The 26,659-nt window shown below is 40.1% G+C and overlaps 3 protein-coding genes across 4 annotated transcripts in view; 1 reads left to right on the top strand and 2 right to left on the bottom strand.

Moving 5' to 3' along the window:
* Window positions 1-326: 326 nt before the first annotated feature.
* MYSM1 (Myb like, SWIRM and MPN domains 1) lies at window positions 327-19,308 on the bottom strand. Of its 2 annotated transcripts, none has more exons than XM_083448036.1 (20): window positions 19,172-19,308; window positions 17,465-17,540; window positions 16,813-16,883; window positions 14,860-14,937; window positions 14,739-14,762; window positions 14,312-14,390; window positions 13,705-13,803; window positions 12,268-12,998; window positions 11,398-11,528; window positions 9,838-9,941; window positions 8,914-8,991; window positions 7,742-7,830; window positions 7,380-7,434; window positions 7,249-7,299; window positions 6,390-6,464; window positions 5,196-5,384; window positions 4,768-4,900; window positions 2,875-2,980; window positions 2,695-2,752; window positions 327-1,909 (listed from the first exon to the last, which is right to left on the bottom strand). In XM_083448036.1, the coding sequence occupies exons 1-20, from the start codon at window positions 19,246-19,248 to the stop codon at window positions 1,745-1,747; spliced, it is 2,469 nt and encodes an 822-aa protein (XP_083304162.1). In that variant the 5' UTR covers window positions 19,249-19,308; the 3' UTR covers window positions 327-1,744. The 2 variants fall into 2 exon arrangements, with proteins under 2 accessions (XP_083304162.1, XP_083304163.1); XM_083448037.1 differs by having other exon boundaries at window positions 18,774-19,286.
* A 156-nt stretch (window positions 19,309-19,464) lies between these two features.
* LOC310680970 (uncharacterized protein) overlaps window positions 19,465-26,659 on the top strand; it is a 133,548-nt gene continuing 126,353 nt past the window's right edge. The window contains exon 1 of the transcript XR_014513023.1: window positions 19,465-19,523. The gene's annotated coding sequence lies outside the window, so the exon portion shown is untranslated. The remainder of the gene's footprint in view (window positions 19,524-26,659) is intronic.
* On the bottom strand, window positions 20,641-25,145 carry LOC310680899 (CARD- and ANK-domain containing inflammasome adapter protein-like). The gene has a single exon (XM_083448042.1). The coding sequence runs from the start codon at window positions 24,780-24,782 to the stop codon at window positions 22,512-22,514; it is 2,271 nt and encodes a 756-aa protein (XP_083304168.1). The 5' UTR covers window positions 24,783-25,145; the 3' UTR covers window positions 20,641-22,511.

Consider the following 26,659-nt stretch of genomic DNA (forward strand, 5'->3'; position numbering starts at 1 on the left):
TCTAATTTCCAAATAAATGCCAAATCAGGATGAAAACCAAATCTTGTGGCCGGTGCAAAACCTTAATATTTACACACAATGAACAAGCAACAAAGTCTGCCTGGCTTTTTGACCCAAAGTTCGAAATATGTGCAATTAGAAATTGAAATTGATCTTGTCCTGTTTAGCTGAACCCCAGGCATTTAGTACTTAATGGTTTGATACAAGATGATGCTCCTAAATGCAAATCTATGAGAGAAAAACAAATAAATCTGCAATGTTCATGGGATTTTTTTTTTCATTTTTTATGTACAGAAATACTAATTTGAAGCCAAACAACAGTGAAATCATCTTCACACAATTTATTGAAGGGGCAATGTGAGCAAGAAGAGTTATTTGCATTGTTTTAATGATATAATCCTTCTCGATTCCTGATAAAGACATCACGGGCAAATATACCTGTATTGTGCTTTTATATGAGGGTCAAATAGTCCAGTAATTCTCTTCTGTACAAATATACAATATTTACATTGCTGTCATATGGCAATATGCAGATTTACAATAAGGATGTAAACAATAAAATTTAGAAGCTGCAATATGATTATCACATAACTCTGTAAAACATAAACTATGGTTTTGGATATTCCAATCCAGAGGAATTCCCAGATATTATTTTGCAATATGCTAGAATTTCAATGGGGAAGATGAGACATTGGATCACATGCAACTTGGAAGTCGTAATGGTCTAAGGAGTCAAGTAACCGGTAATATTTCAAAAGCAATGCGAATACACCTAGTACACTATGATATAGGGTCCCTTGCATGCAGATGATTACTGAGTCAAATATATTCTAATACTGAACTAAAGGGGCTAAAGTGGAACATGTTGCACATTCATCCATAACTTCCACAGGGTAAAAATAAAAAAAAGTCCACCTGGGATTCAAGAATAAAGTTATATAATCCTTCAGAAAATTTCTTACTCCTTTGTATGTCTTTCATATTTAGTACATATTCTGAGTTGTGATACCCAAGGGTCAAGGGAATGTTTTAAGCACAATTCATAATTTCTGTTTGGAAAGTCTCAGCCTTCTTTCCCTAGTTCTTGAGAAATGAACAAGGCCACCCAAACTCTGCAAATCTATACAATTAATCTGGATAGAAGAATTTGATATGAAGGATTTATTAGTCCAATATTGTTTTGCTACTGCAGACTTCTGTTGAAAGCAGTAAGCCTCTTGAATGGGCTGGGCACGCATCAAGTGAGAAACTCGAGGCTGAGATGCTCAATGAGAAATCATATCCTTGTTGTCTTGTGGTTTTCCATCCTTTCCCGATTTCAGCAATATGCAATACAACTCAGTTTATCCACTGGACAAAATGTGCTTGCAGATACATTAGACATTGAAATGTATAACACAGGGGTGTTCCCTAAAATGGCACAAAGTAGGCAATATAACTGATTTATGTTAACATCAAATTTCTAATAGCTCTTGGTCCAAGCAGAACACTATCACTTCAGCTATTTGGGGCAACAAATGGTGCAACTGTTTTATCCAAGTGGTGGGCTGCCAAGTTCATTCATCTCTTTGCAACACAACCATAATTTCAGAAGATTAGAAGTTATGTCAGAGATCAGAAAGTTTGTCATGATTGTTTCACACTGTCTTTCAGTAACAGTCATTTTCTTGACCCGCAGTGGATGCTGTCACGTTCAAGAATGGACACTTTATAATAAAGTGAGCATTTATTCTTTTCAGCACTATCATATTGGCAGGTCATTTGGACACATGCTATTTTCTTCAGTAGTATCATTCCATTTCTCACTATTGTATGTTGAAAGGAATAAGTTTTCTAGCTGTGCCAGGAATTCTTCAGCGATGAAACTATTTGCCACATTGCCTAGAGTCTTCCTCATACACTCCAACAACTAGTTTCAGGTTGAAGAAAAAACAAACAAACCAGCATTGAAGGAACATTTAGGAAGAAAAGCCATCACAAATCTATTGGTATTCCTTAATCCAAATACCCTGAGGACTTACTTTATATATGTTAGCACTAACTGAACTGTATCTGACCACTTACACAGATCTTTCATTCATTCAACAGCTGGCTTCTGTTCAAAGAACTGTCAAAGCAGTGAATAATCCCACAGTGTGTTAACACATTTGAACTTTAAAATTTACTAACATGTACTATTATATGTGCAACTTGTCACAAATGTTCATAACTCTATACGTATCCTTTACCAAAATCCATGCAAAAGTGACCAAAGCAAAAGAACCCCTCTAATTTGTGGATATCTCTATCTACAGACCAAGAAAAACAATTCCGCACAGCAGCATCTAAAATTTGTTTTCCACTGCCTATGTAAGACACCCATTCCTCTATTAAGAGACAGGCACCTAAAATGATGCCCATGACAGGAAAACATCCTACTTTGTAGCCCATCCTCAAATGTAACAATTAAATCAAAAGACGTTTTTATGAAAACATTTTGAAATCCATTTGCAAAAACCAAAACAACAAGCTACCCTGAAGGAAAACACAAAACATTAGTAGCCAACAAACATTAGTTACATTTGGGTAGCTTTTGCATATGCCTGTTGCTTCCAACCCAGTTCCACGAATATTTAAGATTTCTATTATAAGTAGACAAGATTAGGCTTCTTTAGGTATTTATAGGCAAGAAGCAAATGTATTTACAATTATTACCTTCTGCAGACAGGTCAAATCTGAATCTCTATGGAAGATTTTATCCATGGGCACCCAGCTGTTGGAAAAATATGACAACACTGTATCAGTCGATATATAAAAACATTCTCTATTGAAATGCAAATACAGTAATTTGGAACTGGCTTACTACAAGATTCTGAAATGGAAGCAGCCACACACCTATGAGACATCCTGTATTTTTCAATTATCCATCGTGTTTTTTCCAGTACTAATTCCCATTTAGGTTCTTCCAACATCTGTCCCACTTCAAACTTGTATGGCAGGCCTGCAAGCCATTAAAACATATTATGCATGGAATATTACACTTCCTACTTTTTGACATGCGTATCTTACATCCCTGAGAAGAGCAAAAATATGTGCACATAAAGCAGCAATGTACCGTCAAGAGTGAGCCCATTTAGCCTAGTTGTAGCCTGAAATAGCTTCAATCCCAGAATTAGGTTTAACAGCAATATTTTGTGAAGGAGAAATATTTGTTTGAATGCAAAGTTAGACTGATCTGAAGCACGGGACAACTCCTGTTCATTCAAAGTGCTCTGGACTTCTATTTCTGGTCCTGTATCACATGACAAATGTCTGTTTAAGCCAGGCTCCCCCAACTGGGTGCCCCCCATATGTTTTGTACTATAACTTCCATTACTCCAGGGCTGATAGGAGTTGTAGTTCAATGTATCTGGAGAGCACTAAGCTGCTTCTCTCTCTCTCTCATATGCAGAACATTTTGCACATGTAAACCTTCAATGGCTGAAATTGACAATACTTTTTTTCCTCCTCCTCTTTCCCCAGCAAGATAAATCTGCATTTTTATTTATTCAAACTGCAATTGTCCTCATGCTCAGGATATCTGCTAAGGAAAGTATTAATGATAATATCAAAAGAGGGATTTCAAGATCGGCTTTGTCACTGAGAGATTAAAGACTAACTTTGGCACTTTTAGATTTTCACCCTATGCCATATGATCAGGTTTCTATTTTTAAAATATTTTTTTTCTTCACATTTATCAAAACTGCTTTTGGAATAATAGTATTTTCTAAGATTCAGGTTTAACTAGATTATTCAAATTCAGAAAAAGTGCTTCCTATACTTACAGACCCTCAGACATTTCATGGATACTGATGAGGTTCCCCCTCTCCCCACTTATAGGATAAGCAATTTGCAGCATAGAGGAAAGTTGTATACAAATAGAAACGAGGAGCACAAGGTTAAACAGTTGGGCCAGATTAATTGTAACAGGACCTAGTGTTCAGGGAATAGTCTCAAATCTACATGCTGCCTCCATCCCATGCGCATGAATTTCCTTCCCTACCTTACCCTTCTATCTACAGGTTATCATTATTAACTATAGTTAAAACAAACCCAGGAGCGTTCTTAATCTACCTTTCAGCATCTGGGTAGAGGGGGGTTGGGGAATTTGCATGCAAGAGGTGGGTGCGAGGAATTTGTGCAATCTGAACCCCTAAATCCTGATTCTACTGTTCCATCCCAACCAGGCCATGGAATGCAACACACAGAAGGCAATATCCATCTACTGTAGAGTAGATTCACTGCAGTCAGTGAACATAAATTACTTAGATTCACTAATCTCAACAATTCCACTCTAATGTTGTGTATCACCCAAAAACATTTCTCTTCTTAACCGAGTGATTCAAATGAATCCTTGATTCCTGATCATCTTGTGCTATTGCTAGTTTCATTTCTTAAAAGACACCCTTACCACAACCCCCTAAAACATGCAGTGATTTCTTTCTGTGAGGATTAACATTATGATCGCCATTCAGTAAATTATTTACAGTGCAAATCTTATATTCCAAAATTTCTAATCCTAACCATGTATGCACAGAAGGAAGCCCTACTGGATCCAATGGGACTTACTTGGAAGTAACCAGGGTTAGGGCTGCAGCCTATTGTATTATATTTATTCTTTCTTTTAAATTATATATATTATTTCCCTTGTCTTACCAGTCACCATTTTTTCCCTCTTTCAAAATGTAACTTAAATGATGAAGATAGGAAGCAAATAGGCATTAGGAAAAAAATTTAAAAAACACTTACGATACGATCCATCAGGACTGGTCTCATCACTGATTACCAGACAAGTAATCTGAGAATGCGGAAGAGGGTTATTTCGATTATAAGGACTTATGATCACACCAACAAACATTGACCCACCTCTGGAGAAATAGCTCTGTATGGAAAAATATAAAAGGGCAATAATTTTATTTTTTTTAAGTTTGTGTCTATGAAAATAATCAAGAATGCAATGCAAACTTGCTTTCTGAAAAACCCCCATCTTACAATTACAAGTAGTCACTTTAAAGTAAAGGGTCAATAAATTATTTGGATAGTACTTGGAAATATTACCATTTACATCATTTCTAGTTTTCCTTTGCTCAATATTATTAAATTAAACATCAATAAAGCAAAGCCAGTCCCCTTGTACACACACACACACACACACATCGGGGGGGGGGGGTTGTTACCTGGTATTTTGCCTGCGTATCAATATCTCGTATTGAAGGATTAGGGTCAAAGGCAGGGTGAGAATGATACCACCCAATAATACTGTAACCTCTAGCAGCAAGTGTCTCCGATGCCTGTGTTTGAGATACTGGGTCCATCTCACACTGCAATCCTGTACTGAGGCTATTGCACGGTTCTGCTGCGCAAATCTGTAATAAATCAATCAGATTAGAGGCCTTACAATTTAGTGGTGGTGTAGTGTTTGATTCTTGAGGACAATACACATAGGGAGCAATCTGATAGAGCAAGATCTGCTGGGATGAACAGGGCTAGGATCCAGCGTAATGTCACCTGAGCCAGGAGGTTCTCAGGGTAGTCAAGGGTATGCTGACATAACTCCTCATCCTTGTGGTCCAGCAATACATACGCTGGCATATTCCCCCCAGAGCCTGGCTGAACTTAAGCTGGCGTGACAGGAGATTACAGTTAAGACAGCAAAAAGGGTGATAGAACTCAAACACTATCTTAAAGGCTTGTTTCCCCGCTGCTACACTTAAGCCAACTCAGCCATATGTAGCCCTGCTCCTGAAGAGACTTTAAATCTGGTATACTTTTCACCACCTTCCTTCGAACCAGCTTCTTGGGTGTAGGATTGCTCCATTGTTCAAAAAACTAACAGCATCCTGAATTCCATAATGACTACAGGAAAAGTATTACAAGGATATAGTAAGATGCTTAAAGGATGCTTATATATGGATGTTGCAATAGCCTCTGGGGTCAAAGATACCCCCATAAATCATAAGAAAATCCTGTTTCCCTCTAATCCCTCTGGGCACGTGAGCAGGTACTAAGATCTGGTCCTCGTAATAGGCTGGTTTAATGCCTATTGCACTAGACTAGATTAAGGCTGTTTTGTGTTTATGTTTATTACTACAGGTTACAAACATATTAAAGCATAAATATTATAATAATGTCCCAAAGGAGCAGATAAAACTAGATAAAAATAATAATAAAGTTTTTAAAAATACTGTAGTTTCAAAAAAAAAATATTCCACAAAACCTTGGAAAAGTAGATGGGTCTTAGCTGGTGCTGAAAGGGCATTACAGTGAGCACCAGCCATTCTTCTGAGGCGAAGGGCATTCCACATTCTGGGAGCCACCCCGGATAAGGCCTGCTCTCATGTTACTGAATTTTAAACATGCATGATACTTACTTCAACTATTCCATCAGTTTCAGAGTATCTTCCACCTAGCAGTCCTATTACTTCTGCCATTGAAACATGGGCATGCTAAAGACATAAGAAAAAATCATTTGGATATCTTGAAGAGTTCTGTAGTGAAACCATGTATGATAACCCCACCCACCCACACCCTGAAAGCTCTTCATACCTCTGCTTTACCACCAATAATTACACAGATGCTGCACTTAGATCCAACCCTAAACTGTGGTTTAGTGATATGTGAATGAATGAGCTTTATGTACTCCCTCCCTTTTCCTGGGGCTAAACTAGGTCATTACCTGGGCATTTTGTTGCTGCCATAAGGGACTGTGAAGATCAAAAATTACATAGCCATCTTTACTTAGTAGGATAAACACTAAATAGTGCCCTTGAGGCTCCAACAGTTACTTGTGGATCAAAAACAGATGAAAAAAGCAAAAGTACAAATATTCGCCCATTTCAACAAGAAAGGTATTAAAAGATAGAATTTACTTTTCCCTTGCAGGTGATTATATTAACATTCTGAGTTTCTCTTCTGGCATGACTAATCACCCATGCTCATAAGAAGCATTATACTGTTGTGCAGCAGCATCACATTTATGACAGCTTATTCCCAAACCTGGTTAGAGATTTTCTCAGGGTTATCATCTTCTACAGAAACAAGAAATTATGGGCTGCTACAGCCATCACCCATGCCTTAGGTAAGCCAGGGAAAAAAAGCTTGGCCAGTTAATGGGTGCAGATGGTATAGCAATAGTCTCAACAGCAGCAATATGGAGGGTAATTGTGGTTTTGGCATGGATCAAGCCTTCCCAAACAAATCGGGAAAGTGGGTATAAAGTATAGTTCTTACCAAATCCATGATGAGAAGTGCCTCTGCAGCTACCGTTACTTGGAATGGTTCCTGAAAAGATAAAAATGATAAGGAAAGCCTGCTTAAGTAAACAAAGGTGTACTCTTGCTTATTTATTAACTCATACTTACTGGTTTTTCTTCTGTGAAGGAACAGCAAGGGATCAGCTGAAAGGGATCAAATGAACTATAAAATGAAAGAAAATTACTCTGAAAATATACAATTAATAAAGGGGAAAACTCATTTTTTTAAAAAATCACATTTTTTTCTATTGTAGTTTTAATTACTATATACAAAACTAACAAATTGTTTGAACTTGTAGACTTATGTGGTAGTTTTTAAGAATCACAGGCGTATCTCCGCATTTGTGAACTGCGCTTTGGGCTCTGTGAAGTAGTACAACGTAAGTGCTGCTGATAAGCAGGAATCATACTGAAAGTAACATAAGCTACTTTTTCTAAAATATGTTGTAGGCATATACAAAAATGTAAACCTTTTGGGCTGCCTTTGTCCTTTAGATGCTTTTGGTGGTTTCAGCTTCTCCTCTTCTCTCCTCTTAGCTAGATCCTCAGCAGAAAGGTGCTAAAAACAAAACATCTTGATTAGTTAAAACAGCCTGAAGCTCAATCAGTGGGCTTAAGCACACTGAACTTCAGTTGTCCTGAATTTAGTAGGTGCCCACAGCTGCTGTCACTGTTAAGATGAGCCTCAGGGAACCAAGACCAAAAGCAGCTGTTTTGTTTGTTTTTATAGAAAGCTGGAAGAACTTCCTTCACTTTCCCATTTACTGTTCCAAGTTCAAGCAAACTATGAAACAGCATAAGATTTTGTCACTCTACCTCTAGACAAGGGACCTCTTTCCGACCTGCTACATGGTGCTTCTGTTAAGACCACTGTATAGCTATAGTATGTCAAACTGAAAGGTTCACCTACTTCAGCACTCAGAGCAGCCAACTAGATGTTCTAGGGAAGCTCGTGAAACAGGAAAGATGGCTTCTCAGTGGTATTTGACATTAAGAAGTATGCTGTTTCAAAACACAGAAGTCCCAAACCCAAGTATTTTATCTCCTATTTACATGAAGACCTTTCATTCACGAACTTTAGATCTATTTACTTATGCTACTGCTGCAACAGTTTATTCCACACATTACATGAAGCACATCATGCTTTTGCCTGTTTTAAACCTACAGCATATAAATTTCATGGATGACCTCTGGTTCTGAACTTTTGGTCATTGGCTCTTGAATCATGTTTTAGAACACAATAACAAAATGATCAAAGAGCTGGAGCAACTTCCCTAAGAGGAAAGATTACAAAACGTGGAACTTTTTAGTTTATAAAAAGGCAAGTAATGGGGGACATGACAGAGGCAGCACCAGATTTAGGGCTCACCCAAAGAGGCTCATGCAGTTCTTACCTTCATGGGATTTTGACATCAGGCAAAGGTTTTTTTTTATTTTCCCTGACTTCTCAATCCTCTATCCTTTTATTTTGCAATATTTTAATATTTTTACTTAAGTTTAAATTTTTGTAAGCCACCCTGAAACCTCAAAGGGTGGGTTACAGTTACAGCTCACATAATTAAATGAAAGCGTATCACTGCAGGAACAGCTTGACTTTCGCAAGGAGTTGAAAAATATCAGAAAAGTTTAAAAGTGATGTTACCTCAAAAGTCTGTCCTTCCAAATCTTTGGCATCACACCAGTTTCCCCAGGGGTCTCTGACGCGCCGTCTCCTTGTACGCTGTGGCAAACAGAAACACATGTGCAGGTCTGTTCAAAGGCATAAAGTCAGCAGTATTTGTATAAGCAATTCACATATAGTTGTGGAGTAGCAGAATGTGGATTGGCATGCTCACAATAAGCTTCTGAATACAGATCACTGGTCTACTTGGACTGGTCTGAACCTACTTTTTGAACTTGTGTCAAGGTCAAGCCATCAGCCACCTAGGCCCGTAGTGAATGTTGCATTATTATACTCCAAAATGATGTGGGCCAATTCCAAGCTGGCAATAGATAGCGTAGAAACATGCTTTATAAGAATTAAAGAACCAGCACTGCCATTTATTCACTCCATAAAGCATAGCATCCAGTACTTCTGCTTCTATGCACCAATCATTTGGAAGGTTTCTACTTATAGTAGAGATACTCAGTGGAGCTTTAAGAACCCCTGAAAGTATATGCTGAATCAAAGTAAAAATGCGTCTGATTACAGCTGCTGGACATACACATAAACACACATCTTGCATATACATTTCTTTCCTATTCACTTGATTTCTTAAAAGATGGGTTATTTGGTTTCAGTCAACGAACTGAAATGCACTGGATCCAAAGAGCCACTTTTTATGTATTTGACAAACATTCTTTCCTGAAAGCAATGTATAATTTAAAAAGCCCCATACAAAAATAGTAGTATGTGCAGAACTCCAATACATAATTTATTTAGCCCAGAAAGATCTAAGCAATGTTTGTGAGAAAAGGTATTCTAGTTGGCTTCCCAATCGGCAATACTATAGTCACACACTGCAGGAATGTGATCAAAAGGCAGTAAAAGAAGAAATGTGGCACATAAATTACATTTCCATCGTACCATAGACTGTAGACGCTGCACAAGCTGATATGCTTCTATAGTGTCTTTGCCTTCTCTGGGTCGAATTTTGTCAACTTGCTGTGGTCTATTATATATCGCCTGCTCTGTAGAAATGAGCAAGAGAACTAACTCAGATGCGTAAGAAGTGAGCTACCTGGTTGTCAGAAGCAAATGATGGCTTTACTCTTGAATGTCTTTAAATTATAATCACCAAGAGGTAAAGATAAATCTTTTAAATTGTTCTTCACAACATGAAAGTCATGACTAAGTAAGTGTCTCACAAACAAAACAATGATGCCACCTAATGTTTAGCCACCTGAGCCAACCAAGCCAAGGGGGCTACACAGACAACACTAGAAGGAAAATTAAGAGAAAAAAACACGAATGATATCAGGTGGCAGTGGCATTTAGGCCATATTGAACGATACACTATTTCAGCAGGTGTCTCTTAGCTTCCATTCACTTAATATATAGTACCGGTCCAATTATTTCTCAAAGCTTTAAAAGAAAAGAAAGGACAAAGAGTTGTCCTTTTTTAATGTGAAAAAAATATTGAATGGCTTTATCCAAAAATGAACGTAGGCCCAAATGGTGTAGATCAGGTGGCTGGGTCCCTCAGGGACATTTAGAAAGTCTTTTGCACAGTGTGAACTAGCATGCTGCTTGTTCACAGTATTCAAACCATGGTTTCTTTAGAAGCATTACTTAATGTGACAAGCAAACTGGGTCACATAATGGCAGAGCTTCCCCTTGCCATTCAACTATGTTCGATTCAGCTACTTTCAGGTTTTAGCTGACCCAGTACAAGTTCTTTCTGTGGTTCTTGGGGGGATCCATTTGACCATGACTGGAGGATAGGTTTGAGCTTAAAGCTTTGCTTTTTGTTCTAGCTTTCCCACAGACAAGGAACTTGAGTAAGAAAAGAGGGAAAGGAAGGGTTTCTGAAGCCTATCAGAGGGGAATGGACGCAAAAACAAACTACATGTAGATTCTGAGCATCTATGCAGGCAGTCAAAGGAGGTTAGCTGGCCACAGTCTGCTGCCATGGCAACAGATCTAACACTTAGGAGGACTAATCATCACCTGTCCAAGAAAGTCACATGTTTCTAGACACCACTACAGCCATGGTAACCATAAGAGACTAAAAAGAACAGGAATGCTATTAAACAGTAGTCCCCCCCCCTTTTTTTTTTTTTACATAAGCACATTTTTAAAATCTGGTGTATAGGATACAACGTAGAAGGACAATATTTTGGGTAAAATTTATAATTAAGAGAAAGTGAAGGATTGCCACATGGCACCTTCTGGACTAACTTCTGCCTCAACCAACAACCACACTGGTCATGTTTTCCATCTCTTTCTGTTCAGAATTTTAAAATATCTGTTTCTAAATGTGCCCCCATATGCTTTCCATGGCCCATTTATTTTCTGATTTTAGTTTCTATATAGTAAATGTGTTACGATAGAACTGATGAACATTGCAAGCAATTTTGGAGACTCTTGTAAAAAAGCAGAATAAAAATATAAAACTAAATGAACAGACTGAAGTTTTCTTCCTACCACAACCAAAGTTAATTGCTCCTATTAGCTCCAGGTATGTGTGTATCCGTCCTATACAGTTAACATCCCCACAGTTCTTCAGCCCTGGGCGTACTGAAGTCTTGTTCAGATATTTTGGTTTGATTCTTTCCCTATAATAAAAGACCACCACAAATGATAAAATAAAGCATTACCTGGGCAATTAAGTTAGCAGCATTTGATATTTCTTGATGTATCCTATTAGTGGGAGCAGTCCATTAAACATGAACCATTCCACTCATGCAGAGATTTGCCCACCTGGGTCAGAAGTCATCTCTGATGGGCTAAGCCAGAGCCTTATCTCCCAACCCCCCATGGGCCAAGTATTAACAAGTGGGCACAGCTGCCCACCTATCCATCACCTCATGTCAGATGTCCCATTTTTGACCACATGCTTTGAAATCAAACCATGAAGGTAAAGGCAATGTATTATGTGAGCCCCGACAATCAGCTACTTTCCTTGTTTTGCTGTGTGCAGGGCTCCGTTTTGGTTGAATCACATTCTTTTCATGCCTCATACATGACATCATATATGACATCAGGTGTAGGACACATGGGTGTGGCTTGGCCAACACAGCCTTATGGGCTAAATGACAAGGGCCTGGCAGGTTCCCTACTTTGGGGGCTAAGCAAGCCAACACACAACATGTGTAATTTTGAGCTAACCAATGACCCACCCTGGTCAAGCTCCAAAGGAGGAAGATACAATCTACCAGCTGCAGTCAATAAAGGAACTGGCTATCACTTGTCTGGAAAATGGATTGCATAAAAGAAGGATATTAAATATCCACACCGTTGCTTTGCATACATTCCCCTTACTGTATAATTTTCCAACAGGCTTATATTGCTTACCACTGATCCAAAATATAGTTTCTAATTTTCAGGTAGCGTTCAGGTGTTTTGGCTTGTCGTCCCACAAAAAATTCTGGTATTGCCTGCTTTTCTTCTTCTAGTACAGTTTGTCTATCTATTTCTACTTCTTGATCTGGTGGTTTGAGCTCCTCTGCATCTATCTGATTCTCCTCTTCCAGTTGGTTGGAAGGATGGAAAAGAAGACTGTTTTCAGTGAAGTCTGTCTGTTCTCTGCAATTCTCTGGATTCGGAAACCAATCGGTATCATCAGAAATTCCTTTCCCATCACATTTCTGATTTTCTGAAACCATGGTTCCATGACCACTGTTCTCAGAGCATGACATTGCAGTCTCTAGACTCTCAACTGTGCTCTGCTCTGGCTTTGGAATTAATCTTGATGTTAACAGAACTGAAGGCATGTGTCCAGCAGAATCCAAGATAGGTTCTGTCCAACTGCTCTCTCCTGATGGACTTTTTGGAATATCTAATAAATCAGACTTTCCAGCTTCTTGCTGAGGTACATTGCAAAGTAGCTCATCCACCTCATCTGTAATGTCTACTTCCTCATCATCTGATAATTTTTCAATTTTCACTGCATTTAGATTAGGGTCTGCCCGACCTCTTAAGAGTGCCCATGACATCACCTTCCCTTCATCATCCTGACTGACGCTGGTAAGAGGAACATTGACATACTGTGGCAGTTCCACTTTTTCTGAGCCATCCGTTTTTGCCTTAACAGAGAAGTACATTAAAATGAGTTAAGTATGACAAAGTAAGAAAGTCTAAATGAATAACAGTAGTTAAAAATAGACATTTATTAATTTAAAGTCATGTTTGCTTGTTGTTTCCTTAAATTTCTTAATAAAAACTAGGCCCTCTTGCAAAAGACCTTTAATTTTGCCAATTTTGGTGAATGACATTCACCAGATAAATGCCATTCACAAGGGAAATATACAGCTTATCAAACCAAATAATAATATGAATTTCTATCACAGCTCAGCATTTGCCAGCTAAAAACTTAACCAGCTGTTTTTGATCGTGAAAAAGAAAAATATGTGCTTCTTGCTTCAGACTTTAAGAAGCTTCTATTAAGTAAATTTAGCAGTACAGTATGGTGTCGTATGGTAAGAGTCCTCCTCTTATGGACCTCAGCTGCTCATGTCTGAGCAAGGTTCATAGGGGATAACCCTGTGGATCTTTGTTGACAGTGGACAAAGAACAGTGGAGTTATCCCTTAAAGTTTAATCAAATTTAAAAGCCCTTTTTGAAAAATGCAGGCGGTCAATATTACAGGAAATTAAAAATGAAAGCAAAAATCATTGGCTGTGGGAGACTTACAAAGAAAGGTTCAAACGAAGTCATCCTTTTTTAGTTATCTGTTGGCAAGGTTTGCTACCAAGTCATTCTGTCAACTGCAAGTTGTTATATCAAGTTTACCTTGTTCTTAAAGTACTGCCTGGCAAAGCTCTTTACTTGGAGAACATTGCGACTTCCAATCATCATGGCAATTTTTGTCCATCTTCTGCCAAATTTAGCCTAATGTAAAATAAACACAACTTCAGCTCTTAAGTCAAAACAAGTCAAAACAAGTCATCTGAAGCTTCCACTACTTTTTTTACCCCATCTAAGTTACCTGCTTACTAAAAACCTCTTTCTCTCCCACTCTGGGGCAGCTTTTTACCAAAAGAAATGTGTTAAGATAGCAGATAAGAGTTTTGAGAAAGTGAAGGAAAAGGAAAAGTACTTGAGCCCATGGCTAAAAAAATCCCATTAAGTAGCTAGGCACAAATACCATACATGAGTAATTCACTTCATCTAAAAATTCATGTAGGCTTGCATAGGAATCTCATCCAGCATGAAACAATTTTAGTATTAAAATTCTTCACTAAAGGTACACTGTATAACACTTTGTTACATTTTAAAACAAATAACATGCCATGCTGTACAACTGTACCTTAAACACTTTTAATTACTTGAAGAACATTGAGATTTCCACTTCTAATGGCATTTACTACTAAAAACATTAACCACAGGAAATATTTACCAGTCCTTGTTCAAATAGTTCTTTTTCTTTCACTGTCCACTTTAGCGATCCACTAGCTGATTTTGTAGGTGAGCGTATCCTTACATAAAAATAAAGCAAAATGCATTTGTGTAAAACAAAAAGATGCCAGGAAATGGTATCTAAACATACATTTAAAAAATAATAATAATCTCGATCACTAGAAATAACATGTACATAAATATACTTGGGAACTGGGTATAGGCATTTTAGTCAACTGCCTAAATAGAAAACTAGATTTTTAAAAAGAAGTGGGAGGTGGTGTCAGGGTATGCAACAAAGAAACCAGTGTAAAAAATGCAATTTTTGCAGGTTTTTTTTTTTTTTAAAGCATCAACATGAGTCCTAAAGGTATTCAGATATTCAGTACAATCACTTAACACTTAGCCATGACATTAGAAGTACATACGTTACTTTTGCTTCTTTCTTGTGGCTGTAAAGTGCAAAACAAGACAAAGGCAAGTTTGTAAAGATGGCGAGTCTTTTTAACACAAATTCCCCCCTCTTTGAAATATTACACTCCACATTACCTTTTTGCGCACTTTTTATCACTTTCCTTCAGTTCATGCCAAATTTTTTCTGGAAGGGATTTGCTAGATAGATAGTATCTGGAATTCATTAAGGATTTTCTAAAGTACTGTTAATGAGGTTCTTTGCATGCTACTGTTTTCATAATTAATAATTTATCATACCAAAAATCTGTAACTGCAGTCCAATGGATTGTAAATTGTAGTACACGGTTTAGCTATAAACTAACTGCAAACACTAGTAGAACATTATTTAATGCAGAGAAATACAAAAGTCAGAAGTAAGTCCAACTACGTCCAGTGAGGCTTACTCCCTATTAAGCATGTCTACGATTACAATTTAAAGCCAGAAAATTGATACCAACTGTGCAACTTTCAGTAACAGGTTGGAGGAAGAACAGAGAGAGAGAAATAGCAAGCACTCACCACAGTAACCTTGCAAATGATCTTTCAAAAGTTACAAGCCCGTTTAAATAACAACAATAACAACATGAGAATTTAAAAGCTGTTTCTTGAAATAAGTCACTTTTCTTAAATTAATACAAGCTAAGCTCAGCTGTTTTGGGATTACAAAATTACAAACAAACAAAAGAAAACCAAAAGAAAAACCAAAAGAGGCAAAATTTCCTGAAACTTATTTTAGACATTTGTCTTGGGATAACTTCAAAGAAATAAACACATGAAAAGGTTTTTTTGGGCTTCCGCGCTCTGCCTTAATGAAGGCAGCCCTCATGACATCAGGATATTGTTGGCAAAGGAAAAACCAGGATGATTACGGGTAATCATCCTTGCAAATTCTGCCCAGGGGTGGGGGAAATGGGCTTCACTTGCAGTTCGTCTCGGTACCTGGCTCTCGCTCTGGCATGGAATGTGGGGGGCAGGGAGGCGCTGAGAACAAAAGCACTTTGCCTGCAGAAAACCCTCTAATGTCTTTATTATTTACAAAGTGAACTGAATAACGCTAAGAGGGCTTGGAATTTAATTGGACGTATATTTGCTCATATATCTTCAGTTGAAAGGAAGGGTGAAAGGAGTCTGCGAACTGCCAAGGAACTGATAAGGTTCTTTATTGAGTCATCTGCAGATCAACAGACCACTCTTCTTCCCAGGTGGAGAGGAAAAATGATGACAAACACTTTATTTACTGGGACAGAGCAACTTTTGCAGCAGTTGTTAAAGCTCTTGGTGCAAAACAATGAAGCACGGGATGGAGCAATGCAGAAATTTCTGGAACAACAACGGGGTATCAGCTCCGCCCAAGGCATGATGGATAACAGCCACAATTGGGGGAAAGAAAGACATAATATCTTACAAGGACAGGAAGAAGAACCACGGACAGAATAACTGCCATACACAGGAAGAACAAGGATATAGTTTTGAGCTCCTCACTTACAGTTTTATAAATCATTTAATGTGTCAACACAAATAGAAGTTATTAATATTGCAGCTGTTGTATAAGGGATTATTATTACGACTGGAATGTTACTGAAACTAATAAGATTTTGGAATGCAGAAATAAAGAAAATCATCAAATTTAGCATGCGGAGGGCCACTTTATCTAAATTATATAATTTGGTATTTGAATAATTGGTATTAATAATTGTATTATAAATTGGTATTGTTATAATGAGGCTATTATTGGACTGTAATTGAAAACGAATAAATAACAAAGGACTACTCAAAGGGCACAAAAACCTGCTGACTGAGCCATGTTAATTCACCAGACCTTAATTATTAATCAGACACAAGTAGAAGGATAAAAACAGCAAGGCTCCCTTGTTAAAGAAGCCAGAGATGTCTGGCACCTTGATGATTAATGAGAGTTTCCATCAGGTAGTCAGGGAGAAATTTCTAATCACAAAGTGTAGCCTATTGATTATAGTCCTGCACTACAGCTTAATTTCTTACTGGGGTGAAGATTCTATTTTGTCATGCTGATTAATAAGCAAAGGATACTCTTCTTCCAACAACATCTTCTCAATGGCAGTCCTGTTTTCTTCACTAATTGTGCTATCAAGACTCCATGGCTAGGAGAAAAACATAAGTTTTGGAACACTTGTTTTATACATTAATTCCAACCCCAACCCCAGAAAAAAGGCTAATACTTCTCATTTTCAGATGCAGAGCTGAACTGAAGAAGTAAATTTTCAAAATCTCCCAGGGAATTGGTGGCAATTTAAAAGATTAACAGAAATCTTAAGTGCACCAAAAATCCAATACCTTTCTTAAAAACTATGATAAAAGAACATGGAAAAGAATTTCAATAAGCACATTGTAAAGAACACAGGCATGACACCTCTTTATATTTCATGGCTGAAATCAGGAGGTCCCTTGTCATGTACAGATCAGCAATACCCCTTGTGCAAGCACTTGAAGATCTCTGTATAGAAAATCCAGGTTCCAATCAGCTGTTTTACACAGCTAGCTGGGAACACAGATCGTTCAAAGACTTCAGTATGTTTCCATGGAACAGCACAAGTTGTATTTTTATTATGCCCTGAGAATCCCAACTTATTTTTTGAAGTGATTATGACAGAAAGACCTCTTAAGTTGTCTTCAAAAAGATGGTCGTTCTCTCAGTTAACAGCCCATTTCATAGGACACTTACAAGACCCATATCAGTACGCCAAGTTGAATCAAGGTAATGATCTTGGAGTAAGCTGGATGAAGGATTTTCATAGCTTCTGAAATGAAATAAAAAAGCCATATACTTTAAAAACTGATCCTCTCAGAAGCTGAAGTTCTACTAGCATTTTAATACTTGGTAAATGTCACATGTTGCAATGCTTCAAAGCCTTGCACCCTATCCTATACTCCCCTTTTGCTAGTACAAGAAATATTAAATTTGAGCTGTAAAATGTTTAAGCAAAGACAATTTTTAAGCTATCATATGATGTATCCATATGATGCTTTACCTCACAGTTCTCACAAGTAGGAAATCAAATCCTGAGACTCAGAAAATGTTGTTGTTTTTTAAAAAAAGTCCTCCCTTTGTCAAATATATGGGAGGGAAAGTGATCTACATTAGAGCAACTAATGTAGAAAGTTAATACTTATTCTTGTGGCACCTGCGCTACAGACAGATCCATCTAAACTGAAAGGAAGGATACTGATTTAAAAGTTTTTGACAGTGCTGTGACTATGCATTGGTGTGTGTCAAAATTAGGAAGGAATTAATTCAAGTCAGCAGTGGCTAACCTACCACTGTGCTTACACAAACTGAAGTCTACTTTTTGCATTTCATATTCCTCTGATCTTGTTGCTTTAGAAGCCCCCATCCCACAAATTATGCATGCAAGCAACTGATGGCACTCAACGCATCTAATGAAGTGAGACTGAAGTCCATAAGAACTTGTGCTACAATAAATACATTAAATGTCTTCAAGGTGTCAGAACTCTTGTTTCATTTCTCCTCCAGAAGATTTCCAGCAGAGAAAACCCACCCACCAGCTGTCAGGTAGGTTAGGTCAGGTCAGAAATTACTCCTGTGGAGCTCATTCATGTCATTCTCCTGGACCACCAGCACGCTGTTGAGGGGAACATCACAGACCCAACAAGTGTCCTTATTTTCCAGGGACGGTCCTGGAATTACAGAAACCGTCCCGGTTTCTGATTTGATCCCAGAATGTCTCGCTTTTCCTTAGAACATCCTTGTTTTAACTGGAGAAATGTTGGAGGACCTGGAATAGGATGTCCCTATTTTAACTGGAGAAATGTCGGGAGGGCCTGGAATAGGATGTCCCTGTTTTTAACGGGAGAAATGTTGGGAAGGCCTGGAATAGGATGTCCCTATTTTAACGGGAGAAATGTTGGAGGACCTGGTATAGGATGTCCCTATTTTAACGGGAGAAATGTTGGCAGGGCCTGGAATAGGATGTCCCTGTTTTAAACGGAGAAATGTGGGGAGGGTATGACACTTCCTCGCGTGAGGGTGCCAAGCAGACCACTCTCTGTCTTGCCTCCAGAAGAACGGAGAGGCATGCCTTGCTCTGGTAGCATTCACACGAGGAAGCCACTCGGGTGTAGGATACACGTTCTCTTCCTCCTTTAGGCTGACTTAAGGGCCGCGGCTGTGAAGCCAGAGCGAGATCCGAGCACTTCCATAAAGATGCGGGAGGGGAAAGAAACCTCCCTCCCACCGCGAAAGGCCCCTGCCAGAAGCCCAGCCCAGGCGCTGAGGCGACAGAAGCCCCCGGTCAGAGCCATGACCCGCCTGAGGCAGCCGCCGCCAACGAAGGGGCTGCCGTTGGGAGCCTGGCATGAAGCGCGCGGGGCCCGGGCTGAAGGCCCGACGCCTACCTCTCCCCGCACTCACCCCGCCTCCGCTTCCCCGGCGCCCCCCGCCGTTGCGTCCCCCTCGACGTCCACGTCGAGCTCCTCCACGGCCTCCATGCCGACACCCGCCCGCCGACGCCACAGCCGCCGACACCGGAAGTCGCGGGAACAAAACAGGAAACGGGGGTCCAAGGCCGGTGCAGGGAATGCGTTTCAACCATAGAGAGTTGTGAGCATGCGCCGCATGACGCTAAGAAGCTGCGGGCGCCCTTCCTTTTGCCCTCAAGCTCTAACGGGGAATCGCCGGGCTGGCGGGGGGGGGGGGTGCGCAGTGGGAATAGGAAGAGAGCTTGGTAGGAAGCGGACCGCGATGGGAAGAGAGAAGAAGCAGGGTAGGAAGAATAGAATAGGCTATGTTCTTGTCTCTATACACACGAACACATAGCTGAACGACAAGGGGAAGCTTCCAAAACGAAAACGTAAAAGCGCAACGTAACCATACAAAAAGCAGAATTTTGCAGGGAAAGTGGGAGTCCTCGGGGAGAAATTAAAACGGGATAAAATGACCTCTTCTGGTTGCAAGCCATGGATGGTGATCAAAAGCAAAGAATAGAAGTTGAAGGAGAGCTCTCGGGAGAAAAGTTACATTCCGGTCCTACTTAAGAATTCAGTTAAAAATTCCTTTGTCAACGCCAGTAGCCACTGCCTATGTTAGATTACAATGGTACCTCGGGTTAAATACGCTTCAGGTTACAGACTCCACTTACCCAGAAATATTACCTCGGGTTAAGAACTTTGCTTCAGGATGAGAACAGAAATCGCGCGGCAGCAGCGGGAGGACCCATTTGCTAAAGTGGTACCTCAGGCTAAGAATGGTTTCAGGTTAAGAACAGACCTCCGGAACGAATTACTGTAAGTTCTTAACCCGAGGTACCACTGTATTGCCCTATTGCTCAGGTATAGGAGATTTGTACATGAGTCTGACCAAACTGCGGGAGGCAGTGGAAGACAGGAGTGCCTGGCGTGCTCTGGTCCATGGAGTCAAGAAGAGTCGGACACGACTAAACGACTAAACAACAACAGGAGATTTGTAAAATGCACGCATTTCGCAGGTCCTTGAGAAATTTCATATTTATGACTAAAGAGAGGACTGAAATCATAAATGTGGGAGTATCTTTTCAGATTAACTATAAAGTTGTTGAGGCACCAAGAATTGTGTGAGAGCAGACATCACGTCAGCTGCCTTAAATGGTGTCAGCATGACTCAGCTTTATCCTGATGTAAGCTTCTTCTGAGCTTGTTGAAGGAATAATGGGAACCAAATTCTATAAATAAACAATATAGCAGGAAGAACAGGTACAACCATCACGTACAAATTTAGTTTTATCTTTTTTTGTAAATTGTTTTGAAGGTTTTTGTTTTTACAATCAAGCAGTGTACTGTAGAAATTTTATGAAATAAGTAATACTCACGGTGTTTCTCCACCTTTGCTTTGTTCAGACTTCTGCCATTGCTTAAAACAGTCACTTTCCCCCTTTCAGAGCCCCCACCTCTTCGCTTATTTTCCTTCTTTCATTCCTCATCTACCCTATATGAGAGAGTTAATGGATGTGGATCCCACAAATTTTTCATAGTATGTTCCCATAGAGTGCTTCCCTCCTACCATGTATTGCCTTCAACATGAAGTTCCAGATTCAATGCAGTAATTCAGATATTTTATTATCAAGCAAACACCCATATATAAACAACAACCATAAACTTAATCGTCTCTAACTGAACAAGCTAACTGACATACTTTCTGTTAAAATTTTATTTGTTTTAAAGATAAAGTAAAGGTAAAAGGACCCCTGACCGTTAGGTCCAATCGCGGGCGACTCTGGGGTTGCGGCGCTCATTTCGCTTTACTGGCCAGGGTACCGCTTCCGGGTCATGTGGCCAGCATGACTAAACCACCTCTGGCGAACCAGAGCAGCGCACGGAAACGCCGTTTACCTTCCTGCCGGAGCGGTGCCTATTTATCTACTTGCATTTTGACGAGCTTTCGAACTGCTAGGTTGGCAGGAGCAGGGACCGAGCAACGGGAGCTCACCCTGTTGCAGGGATTCAAACTGCTGACCTTCTGATCGGCAAGCCCTAAGCTCTGTGGTTTAGATCACAGTGCCCCCTCGTACCAGGTTTTAAAGATACCATAACATATAATCATGAGGGTATGTGTGCAAATGGGACTACAGAATAGGAAAGGAGAGGAGGCATGGAGCGGGGGCTGTGTGAATGGGGGTGCCGAAATGGAGGGGGAGGCATGTACATAGGGGGAAACGGGGGGGAAATAGGTGCAAAGTTGGGCTGCAGAACAGAAGAGAGTAGCTGCTTCAAAAATATAGTTGGGAAAGTGAAATGGAGGTTTAGCAATTGCATGGGGTGAAAAAGGAAAGAAATAGGGGTTATTGTGGGGTCATTGGGGGGTTGCCAAATGGAATGAGCAGGGGGGGGGGGCAAACCATGGGCGTAGCTAAGAGGGGGCAGCTCCCCTCTTCCCCCCAAGCAAGTAAAACAATATAAATACTTAACTAACTGACCAATCACGTCATTTCTGCCCCTCCAACAATGTCCTGCCCTCCCTAACAAAAATCCTGGCTACTCCCATGGGCAGAACCCTCCTAGTACAGTAATATCTGTAATCCCAACCACACCCCGAAAAGGTTATGTCCAAAGCAGCTAATATCAATTGTAATAAAACAGCACACAACAATACAACATCAAAACAAATCAGGAACAATAAGAGATAGGCAGGCAATCTAAATCTAAAATCTAAATGCTAAGCGATAATCCAACTGAATAATTTTGAAGAGCAAACCAAAACAACACTGGCAAGGAGGGAGATAGCTTAGTCCCTCCATGGAATGGCATTCCGTGTGCTGGGTGCCATTACAGGAAAAGGTTAACCTTTCCATGACTGTATTTAAGTACTAGCCTAGTACCTGTAGGCAGCATGGAATTGCATGCAGGCAAGTGAGTAGGCTTGAGGAGAAGGAGGGATGAGGGCCCCATTCCTCCTCTGTGCTCAGAATAGAAACCAAGTGCACTGGCAGGTGAGGAAAGCCCTGCCTCTGTAGGAATGCAGCAAGGCTTGCTTTGGGAGGAATGAAACACTTCTGCCAGCCACCTCCAGTGGATGGACTAGTTGTTTTCTTAAGGCTAAGGCCTTTTGTGGGCTTGTTTATAGGAACCCTCCGTCCTTTAAGATTTTGATTTAAAATAATAATAATCAAGAGTTCCAACCACTGATTTCCTGCAGGGCAGCCCAGACACAGGTGAGAACAAGGCACTAGACAGCAATAAGAAACAACTTGTGCTTCTTATGTAGTTTCTTCTTAGCACATTTATCTTATCAATAACATTTTCCTTTTCAAAAGAGTAACAATTTGAGCCTGGCTTTCCGTTGGGCTGGATTCTGCTACTTGAAGTGGAGTCTTCTTCAGGCTATTTGTGGCCTGTAGATTTGCTTTACCCCCCTCAGACCAGCTGACCAGTGCGCTCACACAATTAAAATGACCGGCTCTGCAAGCACAATGCAATGGTGTGTCCTTATTGTTGTCCAGAGCATTAATGGCTGAACCGTTGCTCAAGAAGAAATGTATTAGGTCGCTGTGTCCGTGTTCTGCTGCAAGATGTAGCGGCGTCTTCCTCCAAATATTTTTGTCATCAATATTTTTATTCTTGCCAGCAGCCAGAAGGGCCTGTAGTATCTCCACATTCCCATTGATGGTGGCATAGTGCATAGGTGTGGATCCGTCCATGTCTTTGGCACCAAACCTAGACTTCTTCGCTAACAGCGCTTTCACTGCGTTAAGTTGACCTCCCATGGCTGCAAGATGAAGCGGGGTCTTTTTCTCCTTGTCTGTTGCATTGGAGTCAGCATTGTAGTTCAGCAGCAGTTCTACCATAGCAGGGTTTCCTGCTTCAGCAGCAAGATGCAGAGCTGTCTTTGCCCGCTTATCCTTAACGTTGACATTAGCCTTTCGCCGCAGCAGCTTTTGGGCAACTTCCACATGGCCCTTATAACTTGCAAGGTGCAAGGGAGTGAGCAGTTCTTTAGTGACCGAGTCAATTTTTGCACCTCCGTCTATTAATAAGTCAACTAGCCCTCCCTTATTGTGCAATGCGGCCACGTGGAGGGGGGTCTGATCTCCCTGCCCGGCAATGTTGGCATCCAATCCTTTGCTCAGGAGCATCTTTGCAATGGAGGAAGCTCCAGCTTGAACTGCCAGATGTAAAGCACTGCTTGAGTCTGGGGTCTTGTCTTTCAGGCTCGCTCCCTTTTCAATGAGGACTTTTGCTGACTCTGTCTTGCCCATCTCGCACGCCACAAGCAGTGGTGTGTACTGCGCTTCGTCGAGGGCGTTTTTGTCAGTACCTTTATCAATTAAAGCTGCTACAATGCCATGCAGGTCCTTTTGAATGGCTTTAAAGAGAGCTGACACCATCGTAGCCGGCGACATGCCTTTGGAATAGTCCAGCAATAACTTGAAGAGAGATTGACTGTTGCTGTTAAAGGCTACATCAATGATGCTGGAATCAATGTTGGCTCCAGCTTCCAGGAGAACCTGGACAGTCTTCTCAAACCCTCGAGACACGGCATAGCCCAAAGCAGTCTGTCCTCTCTCATCCTTGGCATCCTTCAAAGCGCCATTCTTTAGGATGGCTTGCACCAGCTCACTGTCATCTCTGAGAGCAGCCATGTGCAGGAAGTTGTGTTGGTTCTTGTGTCGCCTCGCCTCTTCTTTCAGGATGCTCTTCAGAACATGGGTGTGGTGGTTCTGATGGGCCAAATGAAGGGGGCTCTTGCCTTCCTGATCCAAGGTGTACATGTTGGCACCCGACTGGAGCAGCATCTTCACAGCTTCACCGTGACCTCTCTCAGCAGCTCTGTGTAGCGGGGTTCTTCCTTTCTTATCCTTAACTTCCAGCTTAGCCCCTCTGCCAATTAGATAGTCAATTATTTCTGTATGCCCGTGAGCCGCCGCAATGTGTAGGAGGGTTTCATCTTCAGAGTTTACTGCATTAATATCATTCTCTTTTAAGATCTTTCCTAAATAGGAAAGATTACCTTTAGCCACAGAATCAAAGACGGAAAGAGAATTGAAAGAATTGTCTTGGGATTTCACAGCAGCTGAATCCTGTTTTACTTTACGTTTGATCTGAGTCAGCTTTTCTGGCTTAGCTAAAACCTGTCTGGGGCTATCCTTCTTTTCTTGGTGAGGAACATTACCCTTTTGAACCCACCCTTTATCTTTCTCCAGTAGATATCCTATCAGTTGCCTTCTGGCATCACCAATTCTTTCATTCACATTGCTGACATAACTCCTCATGTTGTTATATAGCTGTGGCTCAATCTGTTTCAGACATGGATAAAAAAAGAGCCTGCAAGCTCGCTCACCTTGAGAAACCAATATATCCAGGACCCGGGAGTTCTTTGCAGTTCTTGTTCTGTAGTAGGATAAGACCATTTTTTTCTCCGGTGTAAAAATGCCATGTTCTATCAGCCAGTTCAGAAGCTGATCAGGGTTTCTTATGCCATCTACAAGTTCGTTCTTTTTCGTTCTCAGTACTTCTGTGGCATAGGGATTTGTGAACATGCCAGCTGAATACATGATGTGTTTAGATTATGCACCCGCAATACATTAAACATGCCTTTGAAGTTCGGCATTTAGCATGAGAAAGTGCAGATTGTTACATAAGTTTGCTCCAGTTTCTGCCAACAGATATTCTGGTGGTCCAACTGGAAATCTCAGCGACAACCACACACACAGGGGGGAAAGGGAGAGCATAAACTTTTCACCTTTCGTTGTGCAATGCTGTTGCCTTCCAATTCTCTTTTCTATTCCTTAACAACAGACTGGAGTTGACGAATTGAAACAAAACAAAACTCAGTAAAAATATTCCAGTAAAAATGGTCGCATTGCAAGAACTTGCAAGATAAAATCGGGAGAAAGTTTTCAAAGTTGGTAGCTAAGCTGTTGATGGATAGAAACTTAAAAAAAAAAATGTATTTGGCATGTGTGACCCATCTGTCAAACATGTCAGAAGAAAAGCAGCAGGCTAGTAACTGTTGCTATGTAATTAGCCTTTGTGTAACATTAAGATAAAATTGTATACCCGTCAGTTAGTTACACAGCGGCATATCACACAGTGATCAAAAGCTGCAGGGCAAGTAGCTAAGAATGAGTTTAATGTTTCAAAAAAAAGTATGTAGATCCCACATTTATTTTATTTATTTAGAAAAATGCATTAGCCATTTTTTTTAAAAAGCCTATCCTAAGCAATGTACATACAACAATAAAACTTTCCAGACAGCAATGGCATGCTATGGCATGCTATGAAAGGGCCATAGATGTGAAACATGAAAGAAAATCAAGAAATAAGACATTTATTTTGCCTTTCGCAACATGTAATAATTTAATCAGTGCTGTGAGCTCATGGTGTTTCGATAAAGGCAAATTCTCATTGAAAACACATCTGTCCTCGAGGTGGAATATTTTAACAATTGAGGAATTTTCATTAAAGCGATATGGGCAAATTATAATGACGGCTTCTAATAAACAGAAGATTAGCAGAACAATCTTACACAGCAATTGCACCGGGAGAAAAGTTACATCACTGCTATTTTATATTTATAGACATATTTATAGTCTGCCCTCTCACAAAATATCAGGGCAGTGCACAGCAATATAACAAAATATTTTTTAAAAAGCATTAAAAGCAGTATGGAATAATCATTAAAATAACTGGCTACTCAAAAAATAAATAAATACATACAGGTGAAACTCGGAAAATTAGAATATTGTGGAAAAGTTCATTTATTTCAGTAATTCAACTTAAAAGGTGAAACTAATATATGAGATAGACTCATGACATACAAAGCGAGATATGTCAAGCCATTATTTGTTATAATTGTGATGATTATGGGGTACAGCCGATAAAAAAAACCCAAATTAACAATCTCAGAAAATTAGAATATTGTGAAAAGGTGCAGTAGCTATTCAATCCATAACACCTGCAATGGGTGCATTAGGAAGCACAATCATGGGGAAGGCTGCTGACCTGACAGTTGTGCAGAAAGCTATCATTGAGACCCTCCATAAGGAGGGAAAGCCTCAAACAGTAATTGCAGAAGAAGTTGGATGTTTCCAAAGTGCTGTATCGAAGCACATTAATGGAAAGTTGTGTGGAAGGTGAAAGTGTGGAAGAAAAAGGTGCACAAGTAGCAGGGATGACCACAGCCTGGAGAGGATTGTAAGGAAAAGACCATTCAAATGTGTTGGGGACTTTCACAACGAGTGGAGTTAGTGCATCAAGAGCCACCACACACAGACGGATCCTGGAGATGGGTTTCAAATGTCGTATTCCTCTTGTCAAGCCACTCCTGAACAAGAAACAACGCCAGAAGCATCTTGCCTGGGCTAAAGGGAAAAAAAGAACTGGTCTGTTGCTCAGTGGTCCCAAGTCCTCTTTTCTGATGAGAGCAACT

This window comes from Podarcis tiliguerta, assembly GCF_965153285.1.
Source record: "Podarcis tiliguerta genome assembly, chromosome: 6".
Lineage (NCBI taxonomy): Eukaryota > Metazoa > Chordata > Lepidosauria > Squamata > Lacertidae > Podarcis > Podarcis tiliguerta.

What these genes read in the sequence shown, in the direction of transcription:
- LOC310680899 (XM_083448042.1), bottom strand. Translation starts at nt 24,782, where the DNA reads ATGTATTCAGCTGGCATGTTCACAAATCCCTATGCCACAGAAGTACTG.
- MYSM1 (XM_083448036.1), bottom strand. Translation starts at nt 19,248, where the DNA reads ATGGAGGCCGTGGAGGAGCTCGACGTGGACGTCGAGGGGGACGCAACG. An exon ending in AACTATATTTTGGATCAGTG is followed by an intron (nt 11,529 to 12,267) that starts GTAAGCAATATA and finishes CTTTTATTATAG; the next exon opens with GGAAAGAATCAAACCAAAAT. An exon ending in AAATACAGGATGTCTCATAG is followed by an intron (nt 2,753 to 2,874) that starts GTGTGTGGCTGC and finishes TTTTTCCAACAG; the next exon opens with CTGGGTGCCCATGGATAAAA.